This window comes from Aspergillus pseudonomiae (genome assembly GCF_009193645.1).
Source record: "Aspergillus pseudonomiae strain CBS 119388 unplaced genomic scaffold BDV37scaffold_36, whole genome shotgun sequence".
Classification (NCBI taxonomy): Eukaryota; Fungi; Ascomycota; class Eurotiomycetes; order Eurotiales; family Aspergillaceae; genus Aspergillus; species Aspergillus pseudonomiae.
The window spans coordinates 62,516-77,239 of record NW_022476028.1 but is presented as its reverse complement, the minus strand read 5'-3'; the positions used below and the strand labels follow the sequence as shown (position 1 = coordinate 77,239).

General features: G+C 48.5%; 6 protein-coding genes across 6 annotated transcripts; 2 read left to right on the top strand and 4 right to left on the bottom strand.

Moving 5' to 3' along the window:
• Positions 1-613: 613 nt before the first annotated feature.
• On the bottom strand, positions 614-2,382 carry BDV37DRAFT_126670 (NAD-dependent epimerase/dehydratase family protein). The gene is made up of 4 exons (XM_032078663.1): positions 2,329-2,382; positions 1,977-2,096; positions 1,731-1,892; positions 614-1,655 (listed from the first exon to the last, which is right to left on the bottom strand). Exons 2-4 carry the CDS (start codon positions 2,026-2,028, stop codon positions 745-747), a joined length of 1,125 nt encoding a protein of 374 aa, XP_031941058.1. The 5' UTR covers positions 2,029-2,096; positions 2,329-2,382; the 3' UTR covers positions 614-744.
• A 1,711-nt stretch (positions 2,383-4,093) lies between these two features.
• On the bottom strand, positions 4,094-5,417 carry BDV37DRAFT_126667 (uncharacterized protein). The gene is made up of 2 exons (XM_032078662.1): positions 5,171-5,417; positions 4,094-5,109 (listed from the first exon to the last, which is right to left on the bottom strand). The coding sequence occupies exon 2, from the start codon at positions 4,976-4,978 to the stop codon at positions 4,214-4,216; it is 765 nt and encodes a 254-aa protein (XP_031941057.1). The 5' UTR covers positions 4,979-5,109; positions 5,171-5,417; the 3' UTR covers positions 4,094-4,213.
• A 679-nt stretch (positions 5,418-6,096) lies between these two features.
• Positions 6,097-7,740, bottom strand: BDV37DRAFT_126673 (uncharacterized protein). Its single transcript, XM_032078664.1, has 4 exons — positions 7,551-7,740; positions 7,385-7,485; positions 7,193-7,320; positions 6,097-7,137 (listed from the first exon to the last, which is right to left on the bottom strand). Exons 1-4 carry the CDS (start codon positions 7,651-7,653, stop codon positions 6,237-6,239), a joined length of 1,233 nt encoding a protein of 410 aa, XP_031941056.1. The 5' UTR covers positions 7,654-7,740; the 3' UTR covers positions 6,097-6,236.
• A 248-nt stretch (positions 7,741-7,988) lies between these two features.
• On the bottom strand, positions 7,989-11,235 carry BDV37DRAFT_249149 (calpain-like protease PalBory). The gene is made up of 4 exons (XM_032082051.1): positions 10,841-11,235; positions 10,361-10,737; positions 10,060-10,285; positions 7,989-10,009 (listed from the first exon to the last, which is right to left on the bottom strand). Exons 1-4 carry the CDS (start codon positions 10,889-10,891, stop codon positions 8,099-8,101), a joined length of 2,565 nt encoding a protein of 854 aa, XP_031941055.1. The 5' UTR covers positions 10,892-11,235; the 3' UTR covers positions 7,989-8,098.
• On the top strand, positions 11,221-12,927 carry BDV37DRAFT_126640 (putative peroxisomal carrier protein). Its single transcript, XM_032078661.1, has 5 exons — positions 11,221-11,551; positions 11,684-11,797; positions 11,862-12,403; positions 12,457-12,694; positions 12,752-12,927. The coding sequence occupies exons 2-5, from the start codon at positions 11,697-11,699 to the stop codon at positions 12,873-12,875; spliced, it is 1,005 nt and encodes a 334-aa protein (XP_031941054.1). The 5' UTR covers positions 11,221-11,551; positions 11,684-11,696; the 3' UTR covers positions 12,876-12,927.
• A 477-nt stretch (positions 12,928-13,404) lies between these two features.
• BDV37DRAFT_126592 (thermonuclease family protein) lies at positions 13,405-14,630 on the top strand. Its single transcript, XM_032078660.1, has 2 exons — positions 13,405-13,877; positions 13,936-14,630. Exons 1-2 carry the CDS (start codon positions 13,497-13,499, stop codon positions 14,374-14,376), a joined length of 822 nt encoding a protein of 273 aa, XP_031941053.1. The 5' UTR covers positions 13,405-13,496; the 3' UTR covers positions 14,377-14,630.
• The last annotated feature ends 94 nt before the right edge of the window (positions 14,631-14,724 follow it).

Below are 14,724 nucleotides of genomic sequence, written 5' to 3'. Positions count from 1 at the left end.
CATTACCCTGGCTCACATGGTCCACAGACGAAGTGCTATTCTCTTCTGGTCGGTCGATAAAATAAACTTGAAACGACCGCAGCCCGTAGCCAAAACACACTACTTAAATGCTCAACAGGAGGGCTTTGGAGAGTTCCATTCTTAAGACTAACCCAACTCATGGTATTGGTACAGGAGAGTACAGTTGGCGAAGGTGGTAAATATGGAGTAAAGTGGTCTAGAAGAGTAGTTTCGAGATCCTGTTGGCAACATGTATTTCCAATGCAGAATAATAAAAACAGAGCCGCGAAAGCAAAGCTCAAGTCATTCACATGCAAGCGGTGCAGGAGTCTAAAGGTGCAGGATGCCCATGATCAGAAAAAAAGGATATTGAACATAACACAAGCATATCAGAAAACTAGCTGGAACATACCGGCGCTCAAGAACAGATCCTGATTGGACCAAAGAAAGGATATTATAGATTACAAGTAGAGCAGTGACCATACATAGTACAGGGCAACATTTGGCGGCTCGGGGTGGATGATTAACAGGGGCGAGAGGTGGTCTATGCGCTCGAATTTTCAGATAGAGTGATTTATTCCAATGCAGATATCCGTCGTCAGTGCAGGCGAAGGTACAACAGCGGTCGTGAATGGGTCGTCATTATTGAATGCCATCATACTTTTTGTGACTTTAGGCCAAGGTTGATCAAAGTGAAGAGGTGTTGAAGACTTGGCAGTGAGAGCTTCGTAGTGTATGATAGGCCTATGGCCACCAGCCCATCCGTTTGTAGCTCTCTACCATATCGCGTACGCCGTCCGCATCGAAGCGTTCACGGGTGGGTCTCCAGCCGGTTGTCTTCTCAAAAAGTGTGCCGTCAAGGGACATGTCTTGGTCCTTGAATACGTCCCTCTCTAGGAAAGGGCTGATCGGACCTGGCCGTTCAATCTTTTTCTGTTCCATCAATTCTGCCCAGACCTGCAGACATTCCTCGTTCATGTCGTCTATCACATCGTCGAGGTTAAGCTTGGCAAACTGCGAGACCAACGATCCCAGGAATGAGCACTTGAGACCAAATATAGTAGATAGCGCATCGGCAATGTCCTGCTGACGAGTATTGCCGTGGTCAACCACGTTGAAAGCAATGGGAGCCGAACCGTCCGTCGGAGCGGTTGCCCTCCACTCGGCGGACTTCCACAGGGCACTGGCTGCATCTTTGACGTATAGGGTGTTCATCTTGACGTCTCCGGTATAAAGAAGCTCTAGGTCCTTCTCCATTTCAAGATGTACTCGTGCGAGGCATACTCCCGTGGCAAAAAAGCCCGAGCAGTATTCTCCGTAAACATGTGGCAGGCGCAATAAGCAATAGTTGAGGCCAGGGACTTTGCTGATTTCGTCACTAGCCTTCATCTTCCACTTTGCCAGCTTGTGCCATGGCTGGAGCTTGTCATCCTCCTTCCGTGGCGATGATGCGGACTTGTAAACGTGGGCGGTGGAGCATTCGACATAAGAACGGATTCCTCGACGGGCCACCTCACGAGCTAAGGCCACGGTGAGGTTGTAATTGCGAAGCTCATATACATCGTCGGGTTGTGAGTGCCTTGTCTCGCCTCCACAGTTGATTACGTAGTCAAATTGTTCGCCGTTGGCCCGATCGAAGACACGCGGGAAATGCTCTAGATAGCAAGGCGGTGTCAGTATGGGACGTCCATTGCTTGTTCAGAATTCCTAGAGATGTCGAGTGCACTCACGTTCCCGGCTAGCGTCCGCTTGAACGAACTTATCTTTAGAGCAAGCTTCCTGGAATTCAGGGGCTAACCAAGCCAGTTGAGGAAGGACTTTGTCGACGATTCTCACTTCCGATGCCAGGTTGTTTTCATGTATGTAAAGGGCCAGATGACGACCGATGAACCCTGCGAAACGCAAGACGTTTGGGTTAGCTCATGCACCCCCTTGCATCACCACGAGCCGCAGTATTATCTGTCGCATGTACATACCGAGTCCTCCAACAATCAGCACGGCAGGCTTTTTGCTCTGGTCGCTCGCCATGGTAGTATGCGAGAGGGGACCGTATCAGGGCGCGAAAGTGGCAATGGGATACAATGTGCAGCTTTCTTCTGAGTAGGTATCGTCGGTTCTCAAACCCCACACACAAGCTTGACGCAAACAAAGAATGCGGGGAGCCAGCGAAAAGGGGGAGGGGAATAAATGATGGAAGTGTAACGGGAGAGAAAGTGCGATGAGGGGGAACCCAAAGGAAGAGAGGGAGGGAGGGAGGAGATAAGAGGCGCCGAGATAATATAGTGGGTTACAAATGTAAAATATGGAGAACAAAGAAGAGAGTTCTACCTTCGCTATTTAAAATTAAAAAGAAGGACGGAGAAAGAAAAGCAAGACGGAAAGAAGCACAGGTAATAATAATAAAAAAATAAAAATAAAAAAGTAGGAGAGAAACCAGCAGGAGATGAGCAGGAGACAAAAAGTGGTTTTGGGGCAACAACCAATTCGGAACTAACGACGCTTTGATGAATTGGGGCGTATCACCTGCTTGTCCTGTGACTGTAAGACCTCGACTAGTAGTAAAACTACTCCCCAAGCTACGAATGAAGGAGCTCCCTCCTCTCTTCTCCGTTATTTTCCCACCCAGTGGGACTCGCGGTTGGGGTCATTTCCATTATCAATAAGCGCATTCGCATTCACTCTAGTATATCGCTCGTGCGCTGCTTTAATTGAACCCCATTGCAGAGTGCTTCCTCCATGACCATTTCCCTATACCAGCCCAACCCCAATTGCTGAGATCATGTGATCATCCCCACCCAGTCCTGGATGATACCGAAAAAACAAAATACAACCTAGGATGGTTTGCAGTTCATTCTAGCATGGGGCGCCCGTTTGATATGCGAGAATAGCCGAATCCATCATACTCTATATGATCACCCGCGTTGCGGCTGATGACGCTGGACCAACGGAAAAGAGGAGGGTCTCTCCCAGGTTTCCAATCCTCCAAACCGAGCAAATTCCGTTAGTCTGCGTCTAGAAATTTCTCCAGCAGGGTGGGTTGGGACTTTTCTCGGGAGTGCAAAATTAGAGCCCTCCAAGATGGGGGGCAGAACGAAGGTGATTCATCATTCCTTCCCCTGCCAAGTCGCGCGTTGTGGGACATCTTCCGTTCTTCAGGGACGCCGTCCGATCATAGTCCTGCGTCTAAGTGGGTAAAGAGAGGAGGTGAGAAACGAGAGGGGAGCGGACAAAGGGAGGAAGAAAAAAAAAAAGAAAAAGAGGAAAGTTAAGTGGACGGGTAGGACAAAAAAAAAGAGTTTTTGGGTTCAACCGTCACAAATACCAATGATGATCAATCCTTCCATATCAGAACATTCAAGAAAACTTCATCGACTGTGAGAAAAGGCTTCCCTTTGAGTATGATCATCACAGGGAATGAAATTGGATCGACGGCTCATTTCCTATATGATACAAAGCAACGGGACCAGTGGATATCGTGATGGGGTATGAGAGATAAGACACTCCATATATATTATGTCCTATTATTATTGTGCGCGTCCCGAGGCAAGAAAAACCGAAAGTGATCGCACTGCGGCAGAGAGAATTCGGGAGAAATGTCTCACCCCATATCTCGGGATGGAAGGGAACCGACTACAGGCAGCTATCGGTCTCTTAAATCGAAGGCTTAAAGGGAAAATTGCATATCCAGATCGGGTACGGAGTACATTGAATCAGGATTCCAAATGGTGTTCTTAATAGCTCCGTTTAAGGGGGAAAGGCGCTCCCTCGAAATCGACTCGGTCGAAAACAATGACCAAATACCGATAAAGACAACGGACATACGGAATACAAAGTGCGCCGTACTCCGTAGGCTGTGGGAATTAAAGGGCAAACTTGACGTCAGTTTTATTACGAGTTGATTATTCTCCGGTCTAATAATTACCCCAGCCGGGATTTGCGTCTCGTTCCATGGGCCAAAGGATGATCTGCCCATGGTTCGTGCAGCAACTGTATAGCTACCAAGCCTTCTGTAGTTCTGGCGCTAGCGTTGTCTTCCATTGAACTACCTATGCTGAAAGGCTGTAGTGTGCCCAATAAAGTCCCTTCTGTGATTATTTTCACTTTTTCCATCTCATAAGCCCCTCTGTTATTCCTGTTATCTCCCAGAATCGTCAAAACTTACTATAACTTCACTTATCAAACTTCAACCAACGAACAAAAAGCCAATAGCAGATCAACTAACGTGAAGCATCACCTTAATCCTGAACTGCTTAACCAAACCGCCATCCAGATTAAGTTCCTTGGACTTCCAAGCCTTCTGCAGTTCCTGAAAGACGATAGTCAGGTCGTGATCGACCCCCTGGCGGACACGAATTTCAAATCCTGACCATTCAAACTTAACGGAAGCTGCAAGGACCAGTTGCCCAGACTCCCAGTTCGAGTTTTCAGTCAAGATCTGCCTGGATGGACTCCACTCGTCCACTCTGCATTCAGCCGCCATGTGCTCCAAGAACGAAGATGCGGACGGGAAATTCTGAAAAGACACCCAGACAGGCGCCATTCCTTCCTGGCTCGAAGCCTCCACCAAGAACTTGGTATCATTCGGGTAGTTTCCCTCCTGATTACTCGCTTTTTCAGCAGTTGTGCCTGCCTTATCACCAGCACTGGTCCAATTCGCTTTCGGGCTTGTTGGCTCGGGGTGAACGTTGCCATTGTTCTCCTGGCCATGACTCCAAATAGAGCTAAACGGGCGTATACCACTCGGTGCTGAGATTCTAGGCTTTTGGCTAGTGGGTTCTGGGGCGTCCATTTCCCAATCGGTTGATGTCTTACATCTGTCAGATGCCCCTCTCTTGAGTTTATCTCCATTTGTGTGGTCCACTGTATATCTGAAAAGCTCCGGGCTTGAAGTTGATGTAGCATAGGGAGAATTCACCCAGGCTGGTGGCACGGAAGCAGAAGTACGTCGAGTGGGTGTAGCCAGCTGTATATTCCCCATAACTTCTTGTTAGTTATATGCGGACAAGAGGAGATGTTTTGTTACTGACCTCCATCGAGCCCGGCTTCTCTTTGTTCCTCATAGCACTGTTTGCCTTTCTTTCGAGCAAGAGGGCAACCGTCCGAATGATTCTGTGGATTAAACAGTAAGCATAGATAACGAGGTTTGACAAGAGAATCCGGGTAGACTTACTCGTCTTTGCGTTCTGGGTAGGTACAGAGAGATTCGGGCTCTTCAAAAGCCTCTGGCAGCAGGTAACTCTTGCGGGTTTCTGCGCCCCAGTATGTTATGCCATACTTTTCCACGAATTTCTCGGCACAGGAGCGCCTCTTGGACTCGAAGGATTGAAGCTCGTTCCAGCTGTACTTGGTCATCTGGACATGTTCGCGTAGGCGGTTTATGAACGCGGTGTGATAATCAAACTTCAAGTCCAGGAACGTAGTAAACTTTCGGTCGCGACAATTGGCGTTCAGGCGACCTTCATCCAGGTCACACGTCATGGGATGTGGCTCCATGATCAGCATTTGGAACTCAGAAACAGGAGATAGATCAGAGTTGCTGCTTCCTGTGATTCCTAGCCCCGGAGGTGAGAGACACCAGGTGATGGGACACTGATGCAGACGCGCAAACTATGTATGAGGGGAGAAGAGTCATAGTATCTACGAAAACGTAACAGTGGATGTAAAGTTAGAGGTGGAAGGGAAGCTGGAGTGAATGATTCCATGCTTTAGGGCGTTGTGTTGCTATGGGAGATCAGCCAATAACAGAAAGCGCCTATTCAATATCCCCATGTCCCTTCGTCTCCTTGATCAGAACATCAGTTGGGATAATAGTAGTAGAAGACAACTGAATTTGAAATGCAGAACAAACTAAAAGGCCCTACGCCACATAGAAGATGTTGTTGAGAAAACCAAGACTTGTCGGGAGAGGTAGAGCCAATATATTCCTCTGATACTGCATAGAGTAAGTTCGAAAACATCCAGGGGGATAACCACTACGAAGTAAGAGAGGTACAGTATTGTACATGAATCAGAAAATCAATTGGGGCTCGTTTTATAAGGCCAGTAATGTGCTTATATAGTCATCTCATCATTAATAGTCAAAGTAGAATAACAGCACAATCTTTAGAAAAAGAATCTTGAGTGACCCTCTCTAAACATCTTCATAAGAGACTCAGACCTAGGAGCACGAATGTGGAACTGTTCGTACAACTTGACGTTTGTATCAATGGACGGGTCACTGAAGTGTAGCTCTGCCGTCACTCGGCCCCGAGACATTTCAAAGAGTTCTTGAGTTCCTTGATGGCTGTGTTGACATCATCGAAAGTCAGGGCGGACACAGCCCAACGAGCGTGCTTCTGAGCAAGAGCAATGGAGTTATCATCAACTGTCTGTGAATTCGCATAGCTAGATGAGGGTGCCGTAGACGTTATAGGTGTAGGTGCATGAACAGGCTGGGGTGCTGGGCGTGGTACTACAGGCGCTGCTGGTGGTGGGGATCGCGCAGGTTGATGAGGTGTGGTACTAGGTTGACCATAGAAAGAACTGGGATCGCCAGAGGCAGCTGGTGAGCTCGAGGGAGACATTTTCGATGGTGGAGGAAAGGACTGAAAAGCGTCAGAAGCCTCCGAAGATTGATGGGTGCCAACGCGTGTAGGCGTATCTGGAAGGTTAGGGACTGAGGTCGAAGAAGACGTGAGTGTCGCAGGTGCCGAGGGGAGATTTAGCGGTGCACCTTGCTCCGCGTCAATATCCATATCTTGAGTTGGGCTACGTGCGACATCATGCGATGGAGTAGGTGCTTCGGTGAAACCAGTTGGAGGCTGCGGTAAAGACGGAGACGGTCCTGAAGGATGCGTAAAACTGTCGGGGACGTCTTCTACAGACGGCTGTCTCGATTGTGTAGGCAGCGATCCAACAATTGCCTGAACCTCAGGATCATCTTTCTTCACATCCAAGTCATCTCCCTCTATTTCCTCTTCCTCTTTCATAACTGGGTTGCCCTCGTTCGGGTCCTCTCCGGCCCTGATTGCCTTTGCAATCCTCACCGCATGATACTTAGCGAACTTGATTTTTGCAGCCGTCTCCGGCTCAAGAGGATTCCATATCTGGCATAGTTCAAGAAACGTGGCTGCTGCTTGGAACGTATCAGCAGTTTGCCTGCAAGAAAATCAGTTCTCTTTTTCCCTCGAAAGGCAGGGGAAGGGCAACGGACTTCGTCACCTTGTTGGCCCTCATGGTTGCCTCCGCACGCCCAAAGATCTCCAAACCAAACTGCTCCACGTAAGCATTTGCCGCAACGGCATCCGTCACCGTATCATTATCGGGGTTCTCATTTTTAAACTGAGAACATCGAGATATTAGTCGCAAATAACAGCAGGGGTTAATCGGGCATAGCTTGGTATACTTTTTCCAGCTTATCCACAAGCTCTGTCGTGTATAGCTTCACTTCATCGTCAGAAGTGTGTAGACCTCTCTCAATGATCTGGTTGACAATCCAGAAGTTGCCTGTGATTAGTAGAGGCCGCTTATCAGCTCGTAGTCCGTACCGGGTCTAATCACACAGCACTCACACCAATAGGCGACCACGGGCTTTACACGTTCAAGCTGAGCTGCTCTGACGGCAAAGCGCCCAATGTCCGCAGACTTCAGAGCAGCAGGAATGCTACTCGCCATGAGGCCACAAAAATAGTGATTTCTTCTCGGAAAGAGTTTCAATTGCTAAAGGTGGGGAGGCACAATGACAATGCAAGCGGGATGACGTTGAAAGCTCTCGGAGGGGAATTCGGGCCCCGAGCCGTTGATTTAATTTATGCGGAGTACTCCGTAAAGCAAGCTAACTCGATTTCGGCGGTTTACCACAAACTTGCACTGCAGCCCTGAGGCTACTCTCAATTAAACCCTATGCACCTTTTTAAACTTAGTATTAATTGGCAAGATCTATAGATAAACTTTTATTTGGAGTTTTTGATTCAATAATTTTTTCTCTTCTGATAAATAAGATACAACGGAAAAAGTCCAAGTCTATCATTGTTTCCGCTCTTCTACTCTAACATGCTATTGAATATGACAATCCAAGAAGCTCAATCAAGAGCGTTTTGAGCTTCTGTAGGATCAGAGATCAGGCATCTTCAAGTATCCACTCCCCAATTTCAACCCTCTCTTCAGCCAGCGCTTCCACCTCAAAGTGGTCCTCGACCTGCCCTCCAGGACCTCCAATCCTCTCAATGACAATCCATATGCCACCGCTCTCCTCTAGCCCTGGCTGCAAGTCAAAGTCCTCAACACGTACCCCCGATATGGCATCACTGTGGGTTCCATCTTCCGAAGTCGCCAGAATTTGTTTATATGGTCCTTGCCCGAGCTCCACTGTCATTAACACGGGTGAAGGCCCAACAGGATGGCTCCCGATGACGGATTGCCTACTTCGGGTAATGAGCTTGATCCTCGTAAGCCGCGGCACTTGCAGAGAAGCCAGCATTCGGTCTCTCCCTGGGGGCAGTATGCCAATATCTGAAATGACCGTTCGTCGTCCTGCTGCCTCCGGTGGAAGTGGGCTCGCCTTGCAAGGAACTAATGAAGATATCCAGAGCGTGAATCGGCCAAGTTGATCCGGCGCGAATGTGGAACAGACGATCGTATATGAGCCCGGTTCCAGGGCCTTCTTTTCCACAAGGGAACCACCGCGGCGATAGTCACCACTATCAGCGATAATGTCGCGGCTGCGTACTCGCGACACACGACTTCCATTAGACCAGAATAATTTAACATGGGTCGCAAGTTCAGTGTCCGGGCATTCCAGTAGGAGTGAAATATCTGTGGCATTTTCTATCTCCAGCCTAAACTGAGGATTGAGCGGATATCGGGAAGATTCGGCATTCCCACCTGCCGTCGAAGGCGTCCAAGAACCTTGAATCTTGCTCATGCACATATATTTGTCTTGGGCTTTTGCCATCCGTACAGGGGAGGTAGACAAGGCAGACAAAGTAAAGTTTTGATTCAACGATGGCAGTGATTGCTCAGAAACCACGACGGTATAAGTTGTTCTGGGGGGCATCTCTAACCTCATAAGCGTATTAGGAGAATCCACATAGGGGCCACGATGTAGAGCCCCGTCACTTAAAGAGACCCGTTTGCCATCTGCGTTAAAGACATATATGCTTATAAAGGCCGACTCCTCATTTGCTTGGTATTCATCAAGGGGTCGTTCTGGCTGCCCAGTTGTTCTGAAATGCTTGCCTAGCAGCAACCAAACAATCCCACCACTCTCGGTTGATACTGCAAATTGCGGGTTATTCACAAAGCAACCGGCCACGCCTCTCCCGTTGTTGAGATCCCACGTAAAGTGGACGTCTTCGCGGTATTTGAAAATCTCAGGGTTCCAATTCAGATAGAGGTTTTCAAAATGTTGAAGCAGCTTTTCGCAATCTATCCAGAAAGTACCCGGCTCAAATGAAGGCGGGTTACTGGGTAAATCCTGGGATGCAGAGAGGCTTTCATTGTCTCCGGGAGCAGCATCTGCTCCAGCCCAAGGGTTTTTCACGAGCAATTGACGGCGCCCCTTAGATTCCTTTATATCTAGTATGGCATAGTCATGCTCACTCACGAGACCCAGTTCTATCTGTTCCCTCTCGGTGAGTTCACCGGTACCTATAGTTAAGAGAACATCTCCTTGATGAAACGATCTGTAAATTCGCTTCCAGAGCTGGTCGCCAGTCACATCGTCATTATGGAGAAAAACTTGCTCGGGGATCCAACCTGTCAGTACCCAGAGATCTGTCCCGGAATTGCTTCCAGGAAAATCATAGCCTCCGCGCAATTTCAGGTATGCCTTCTCTACTAGCGCGGGCCATAGGAAACTGGGATTTTTCCGGTCGATCACGTGGAGTGATCTTGATGTTTTAGACGATGGCAAACGGTCGTCAATGACGACTTTTCGAAAGCACCCATTGAAATAAAAGCGAAATATATACTTGCCTGACGGTGAAGGCTGAGGGCTCCCCCGACTAGGGTATATCACTGGAAGAAAATGCTGCACCTATTAGTCGCAGCAGGTCAGCTGGAAAGGGTCAGTCTGCTTACAACACACTGGCCGCGTTCCAACATTGATGTAGTAGCACAAAGGCTAGCAACGACAGAACAGTCCGTCAGCATATCCTGGACTAGATCTGTCTTCCCTGGAACAGACATCACAGGAGCCAGTCCGGTGTACACATCTTCCGTATATTTCGAGAGCAGCTCAACAGGTCGTTTCCAGCCATCAAAAACTTTCCTCTGAGGATAAGAAAGATGAAGATCGGGTTTATCGCTGATATCAGTTAGAATATCCAGCAGCCATCTGAGTATACGTGCAACATTGACAAGCCAGATCACCAGAACTTACGTAAACGGAGATTCGCCATCCTCCCGTTTGAATTCGTCAGAGCCTGGGGGGCTGGACCATGGAGGGAATATGAAGCCATTCAACTTGGCTCCCTCTAGAAGAATAATCTCCTCCCGAGTGGTGAGCTTACGAGTAGATACGGGCAACCGTGGCTCTGGGACGGTTCGGTCATGGAGGCGGGCGGCAGCTTGCCAGTCCTTGGATTCTTTGATCTTTTCTGCTCTTGTGAGCCATTCTTTACATTTTGCATCCAATGCATGTTTGTCTTTCTGAACAGATGCCAATTTCAATGCTTTCATATAGTGCTCAGCAGCATCAATGGCAGCTTCTAAAGCTTGCCTTTGAGAAGTGGCAGACGATACATCCCTCTCGGCTTTCTAGCCAGTGGTCAGTATGTTATAAATGAACTAAGGTACAACAAGAAAACAAAAAACAAAAACAGGAAAGAAAAGAAAGAAGAAAAGAAAAATGGTCAAGTACCAGTGCCTGAGTAATAAAGGACTTCTGGGTTGAGGCGTTCGGTCTAGACATACTGACACGCGGGGCAGTAGTTTGATGAGCGCCTGGGATCTTCAAGCACCGTGACACTCTGAGATCTTCCCCGCGATAGGCATAACAGTTTAACTAGCGTCTATCTGACTAGACAGGACAGTCCGACACCTTGCTTGTGACCCGTCCGAAGGGCCCCGTGAAGTTTCCGAAGGAGCGACATCCGAGGTCGATCTCACTTCCCTTGTCAAGTTTGATCAGGGCCCAATCAAGGCACTGATGATTATCACGAATGGCAATCGATTGTTATTCATGAACTTAATTAGCCTCAATTCACTCGCCGTAGAATGAGGTCAAAACACAAAAGTATGGCTGCTGGATCATTCACTAGCGTGTCGGTGGGGAGGAACGGGAGTTCGAAGGTCGGAGTTTCTCCAAAATTGGCCTCCAAACGAACCTCGGCTCATTTCGTCATGCGCAATTCAGAACACCGAGGTGCAACTACCCTGGCCCTGCCGACTCTATCCTTCCCGCATTTACCTTCAGAATGCCGGGACTGTGTGATCAGTCTTGAGGTTCTTCTATTTTTCTTTTTGGTTTTCTTCTTCTATCCTTGCTTAAGCTCTTCCCCTCACCCTTACTGCCTGGGAGCTAGGGTCTTTTCACCTTACTCGGCATTCAACTTTTCTATCAGTCGATTCGGTAAGTCTTCAGGCCGAACGCTAAACCCCCGACATCGCACAGAGCCCTAGCTCATTCGCCGGTCTGGGGTCTACCAGTATCTCTGCTTTTAATAAACTATTCTTTCTGACGGAATTGGCAGAGGTATTTTAGCTCATCCTGCATAATGGCTGGCCAATCGAAACCCGCGCTCTCCCCTTGGGGTAGCGCTGTCGCAGGTGCAACTGGTGCTGTTCTCGCAAATGCCATCGTCTATCCACTGGACCTGTGCGTACATAGCCTTGTCAGTTGGGCTGGTGTGGATACAGACTGACTAGTTTCTGATCTTTAGTGTCAAAACCAAACTTCAAGTCCAAGTGAAGAACGCACCTGAATCGAAAAGCGGAGATGTAGTACATTACGAGTCGACCCTAGATGCCATCAACAAAATCGTGGAAAAGGAGGGGATTGAAGGTTTATATTCCGGGATGGTTGGTTCTTTGCTTGGCGTTGCTTCGACCAACTTTGCGTACTTCTACTGGTACAGCGTGGTGAGAAGCCTTTATATGGCATCGAAGAGCGTATCTAAGCCACCCGGAACCGCTATGGAGCTTTCCCTTGGTGCTGTGTCCGGGGCTATCGCTCAGATCTTCACTATTCCAGTTGCTGTTATCACAACCAGGCAGCAGACACAGCCAAAGAGCGAGAAGAAGGGTCTGATCGAGACTGGTAAGGAGGTCGTCAATAGCGAAGATGGCTGGACGGGTCTATGGAGAGGTCTCAAGGCCAGTTTGATCCTGGTTGTCAACCCGGCCATTACCTACGGTGCCTATCAACGTCTGAAGGATGTCCTTTTCAAAGGAAGGAACAATCTGAAGCCCTGGGAGGCTTTCCGTAAGTAGTATCAAGGCTTTAATTCCTGAATGCGAAACTAACCAGTGCCGCAGTCCTGGGTGCTCTTTCCAAGGCAATGGCCACAATTGCAACCCAGCCGTTGATTGTGGCCAAAGTTGGTCTTCAGTCGCGGCCACCCCCTGGTCGCGAAGGCAAGCCCTTCAAGACCTTTGGTGAAGTTATGCGGTATATCATTCAGAACGAGGGCGCGCTGTCCCTCTTTAAGGGTATTGGGCCTCAGATCTTGAAGGGTCTGTTGGTGCAAGGCTTGTTGATGATGACAAAAGAGAGGTACGTGCCGCATTCAGTAGCTGGATGTGTACTGGGACATGAACTAACGGCTTGAAGGATGGAACTCATTTTCATCGTTCTCTTCGCATATTTGAAGAATATTAGATCGCAGAAACTAAAGAAGGTCGTCGATACTGCTGCGGCCGAGGCTAAGACCAGCCTTCCGGCAACCCTGAAATAGACGTCGTTCCCACTTTCCTTCCATTATATACCAACTAGCTAGTCTTTTTGTTCCTGTCAACTATCTTCTATACGGCGTGTGGGTTCCGGATCTGTCAATTTTTCCTACTTCTTCTTATGATTACTCGGCATGGTTTTTTCTGTATATTTGCCAAATATGATGTATAGAACATGTCCTACAGGATGGACATAATCAAAAGATAGATCTGCCGAATGCAAATCATCTGAAAGACAGCAAACGCGGGCGAGTGGTATACATAGTGGAGACGGACTGTCTGATATCCAGAGTGATATGAATACTGGGTATGGGCAACTACCTATATAGGCGCATCGAAAACATGAATCCCCCTTGTCATTCGGTAATTGATCGATTGTTCTAAACAACCCTCCGAAAAATAATTTCTTCGCGGTCGTACGGACCAGTAAACACATATATATGTACGGAGTAGTAGTATGCTAGCTTAATCCCACCCGACCGCCCGGCTAGCCTTAAATCAATACATTCCCTCGGCAACAACCTCCATGTTATCTCCGAATTAGCGGTCACAATTCCATACATTTCCGCCATTCCACCTCCAACACAGCTCCCGTAAAACACCAATAACGAGGGGCATGAGCCGTCATGCGATGGCCACCATGGGCTTCCGAATCGCAAGCCCGAGAACAACAAGATGAACAAAACAAAACGAACTGGAACAAATCCCTCAATGCGATCGACTGGGCCGCATTCACCGAACCCAGGACTTTAATTCCCACTCTGATCCTCACGACGGGAATCGTCGGCGCACTGCAGATCCACCGCCGATACCTGCGCCGTTTCCCCGACGCCGTTAGCATTTCGCCATCGTACTTCCGCAAGAGGACTATCCTGGGCCAAGTGACGAGCGTCGGCGACGGCGATGGTTTCAGACTATACCACACACCCGGAGGAAGACTGGCGGGATGGGGTTGGTTGCCTTGGAAAAGAGTCCCCACCGCTAAGAAGGACCTGAGGGATAAAACGGTGCGGTGATATTATCTTGCTCAATTTCGGATAAGGGATTCTAATGGGTTATGTTTAGATCTCCGTTCGCTTGGCTGGTGTCGATGCGCCGGAACTCGCGCATTTCGGTCGCCCGGAGCAGCCTTATGCTCGGGAAGCTCATGAATGGTTGACGTCGTACGTTCTTAATCGCCGTGTTCGGGTCTTGGTGCATCGGCAGGACCAGTATCAGCGTGTGGTGGCTTCTGCGTATGTGCGACAGGCTCTCGATTTCCCGATTCCTTTTCGTCGTCGTGATGTGTCGTATGAGATGTTGACGCGGGGATTGGCTACTGTGTATGAGGCGAAGGCGGGTTCTGAATTTGGTGGCCCTGAACTGGAACGGAAGTATAGAGAGGCGGAATCTATAGCAAAACGGAAGGGTACGGGTCTGTGGAAGGAATATCGTCGCAATCGCAAAGGGTGGGAGAGTCCGCGTGAGTATAAGACTCGTATGGAGTCGCAGGGTAAGGGCGATTGAGGAAAAAGACGGATCAGGCTATGTATACTAGAAGGTATGTGCCCGTATGTTTCGAATCCTGTTATATGTTTATCCTGTACACTCGATAGCGATTTCTTTTATGACTGGCCGTTTGATATCTACGGTTACGATACGGTGACGCACCTAGAAAAGCAGAGACTATAGCATGGCCAATCTAAGAATGCATTTTCTTTCCTTTCGATCATGCTAGCCTTATTAGGTGTATCTTAACACAAACAGCATGGCCTCCACAATGAGAGGTACATGACTATCTCGCATCATAGCCCTTGACAGGTCGTAGAAACGTTTGACGTCAAACAGAACATCGTAAAAATAGAAGTACAGGGA

Coding starts and splice junctions, on each gene's coding strand:
- BDV37DRAFT_126667 (XM_032078662.1), bottom strand. CDS start 4,978: ATGGGGAATATACAGCTGGCTACACCCACTCGACGTACTTCTGCTTCC.
- BDV37DRAFT_126592 (XM_032078660.1), top strand. CDS start 13,497: ATGCGATGGCCACCATGGGCTTCCGAATCGCAAGCCCGAGAACAACAA. Junction 13,878..13,935: donor AGGACCTGAGGGATAAAACG/GTGCGGTGATAT, acceptor GGTTATGTTTAG/ATCTCCGTTCGCTTGGCTGG.
- BDV37DRAFT_249149 (XM_032082051.1), bottom strand. CDS start 10,891: ATGTCTAGACCGAACGCCTCAACCCAGAAGTCCTTTATTACTCAGGCA. Junction 10,738..10,840: donor CCTTTATTACTCAGGCACTG/GTACTTGACCAT, acceptor ACCACTGGCTAG/AAAGCCGAGAGGGATGTATC. Junction 10,286..10,360: donor GATGGCGAATCTCCGTTTAC/GTAAGTTCTGGT, acceptor AACTGATATCAG/CGATAAACCCGATCTTCATC.
- BDV37DRAFT_126640 (XM_032078661.1), top strand. CDS start 11,697: ATGGCTGGCCAATCGAAACCCGCGCTCTCCCCTTGGGGTAGCGCTGTC. Junction 11,798..11,861: donor ATCGTCTATCCACTGGACCT/GTGCGTACATAG, acceptor TCTGATCTTTAG/TGTCAAAACCAAACTTCAAG. Junction 12,695..12,751: donor TTGATGATGACAAAAGAGAG/GTACGTGCCGCA, acceptor AACGGCTTGAAG/GATGGAACTCATTTTCATCG.
- BDV37DRAFT_126670 (XM_032078663.1), bottom strand. CDS start 2,028: ATGGCGAGCGACCAGAGCAAAAAGCCTGCCGTGCTGATTGTTGGAGGA. Junction 1,893..1,976: donor GCTGATTGTTGGAGGACTCG/GTATGTACATGC, acceptor TGCGTTTCGCAG/GGTTCATCGGTCGTCATCTG. Junction 1,656..1,730: donor AGCGGACGCTAGCCGGGAAC/GTGAGTGCACTC, acceptor CTTGCTATCTAG/AGCATTTCCCGCGTGTCTTC.
- BDV37DRAFT_126673 (XM_032078664.1), bottom strand. CDS start 7,653: ATGGCGAGTAGCATTCCTGCTGCTCTGAAGTCTGCGGACATTGGGCGC. Junction 7,321..7,384: donor TTGTGGATAAGCTGGAAAAA/GTATACCAAGCT, acceptor CGATGTTCTCAG/TTTAAAAATGAGAACCCCGA. Junction 7,138..7,192: donor AGGGCCAACAAGGTGACGAA/GTCCGTTGCCCT, acceptor ATTTTCTTGCAG/GCAAACTGCTGATACGTTCC.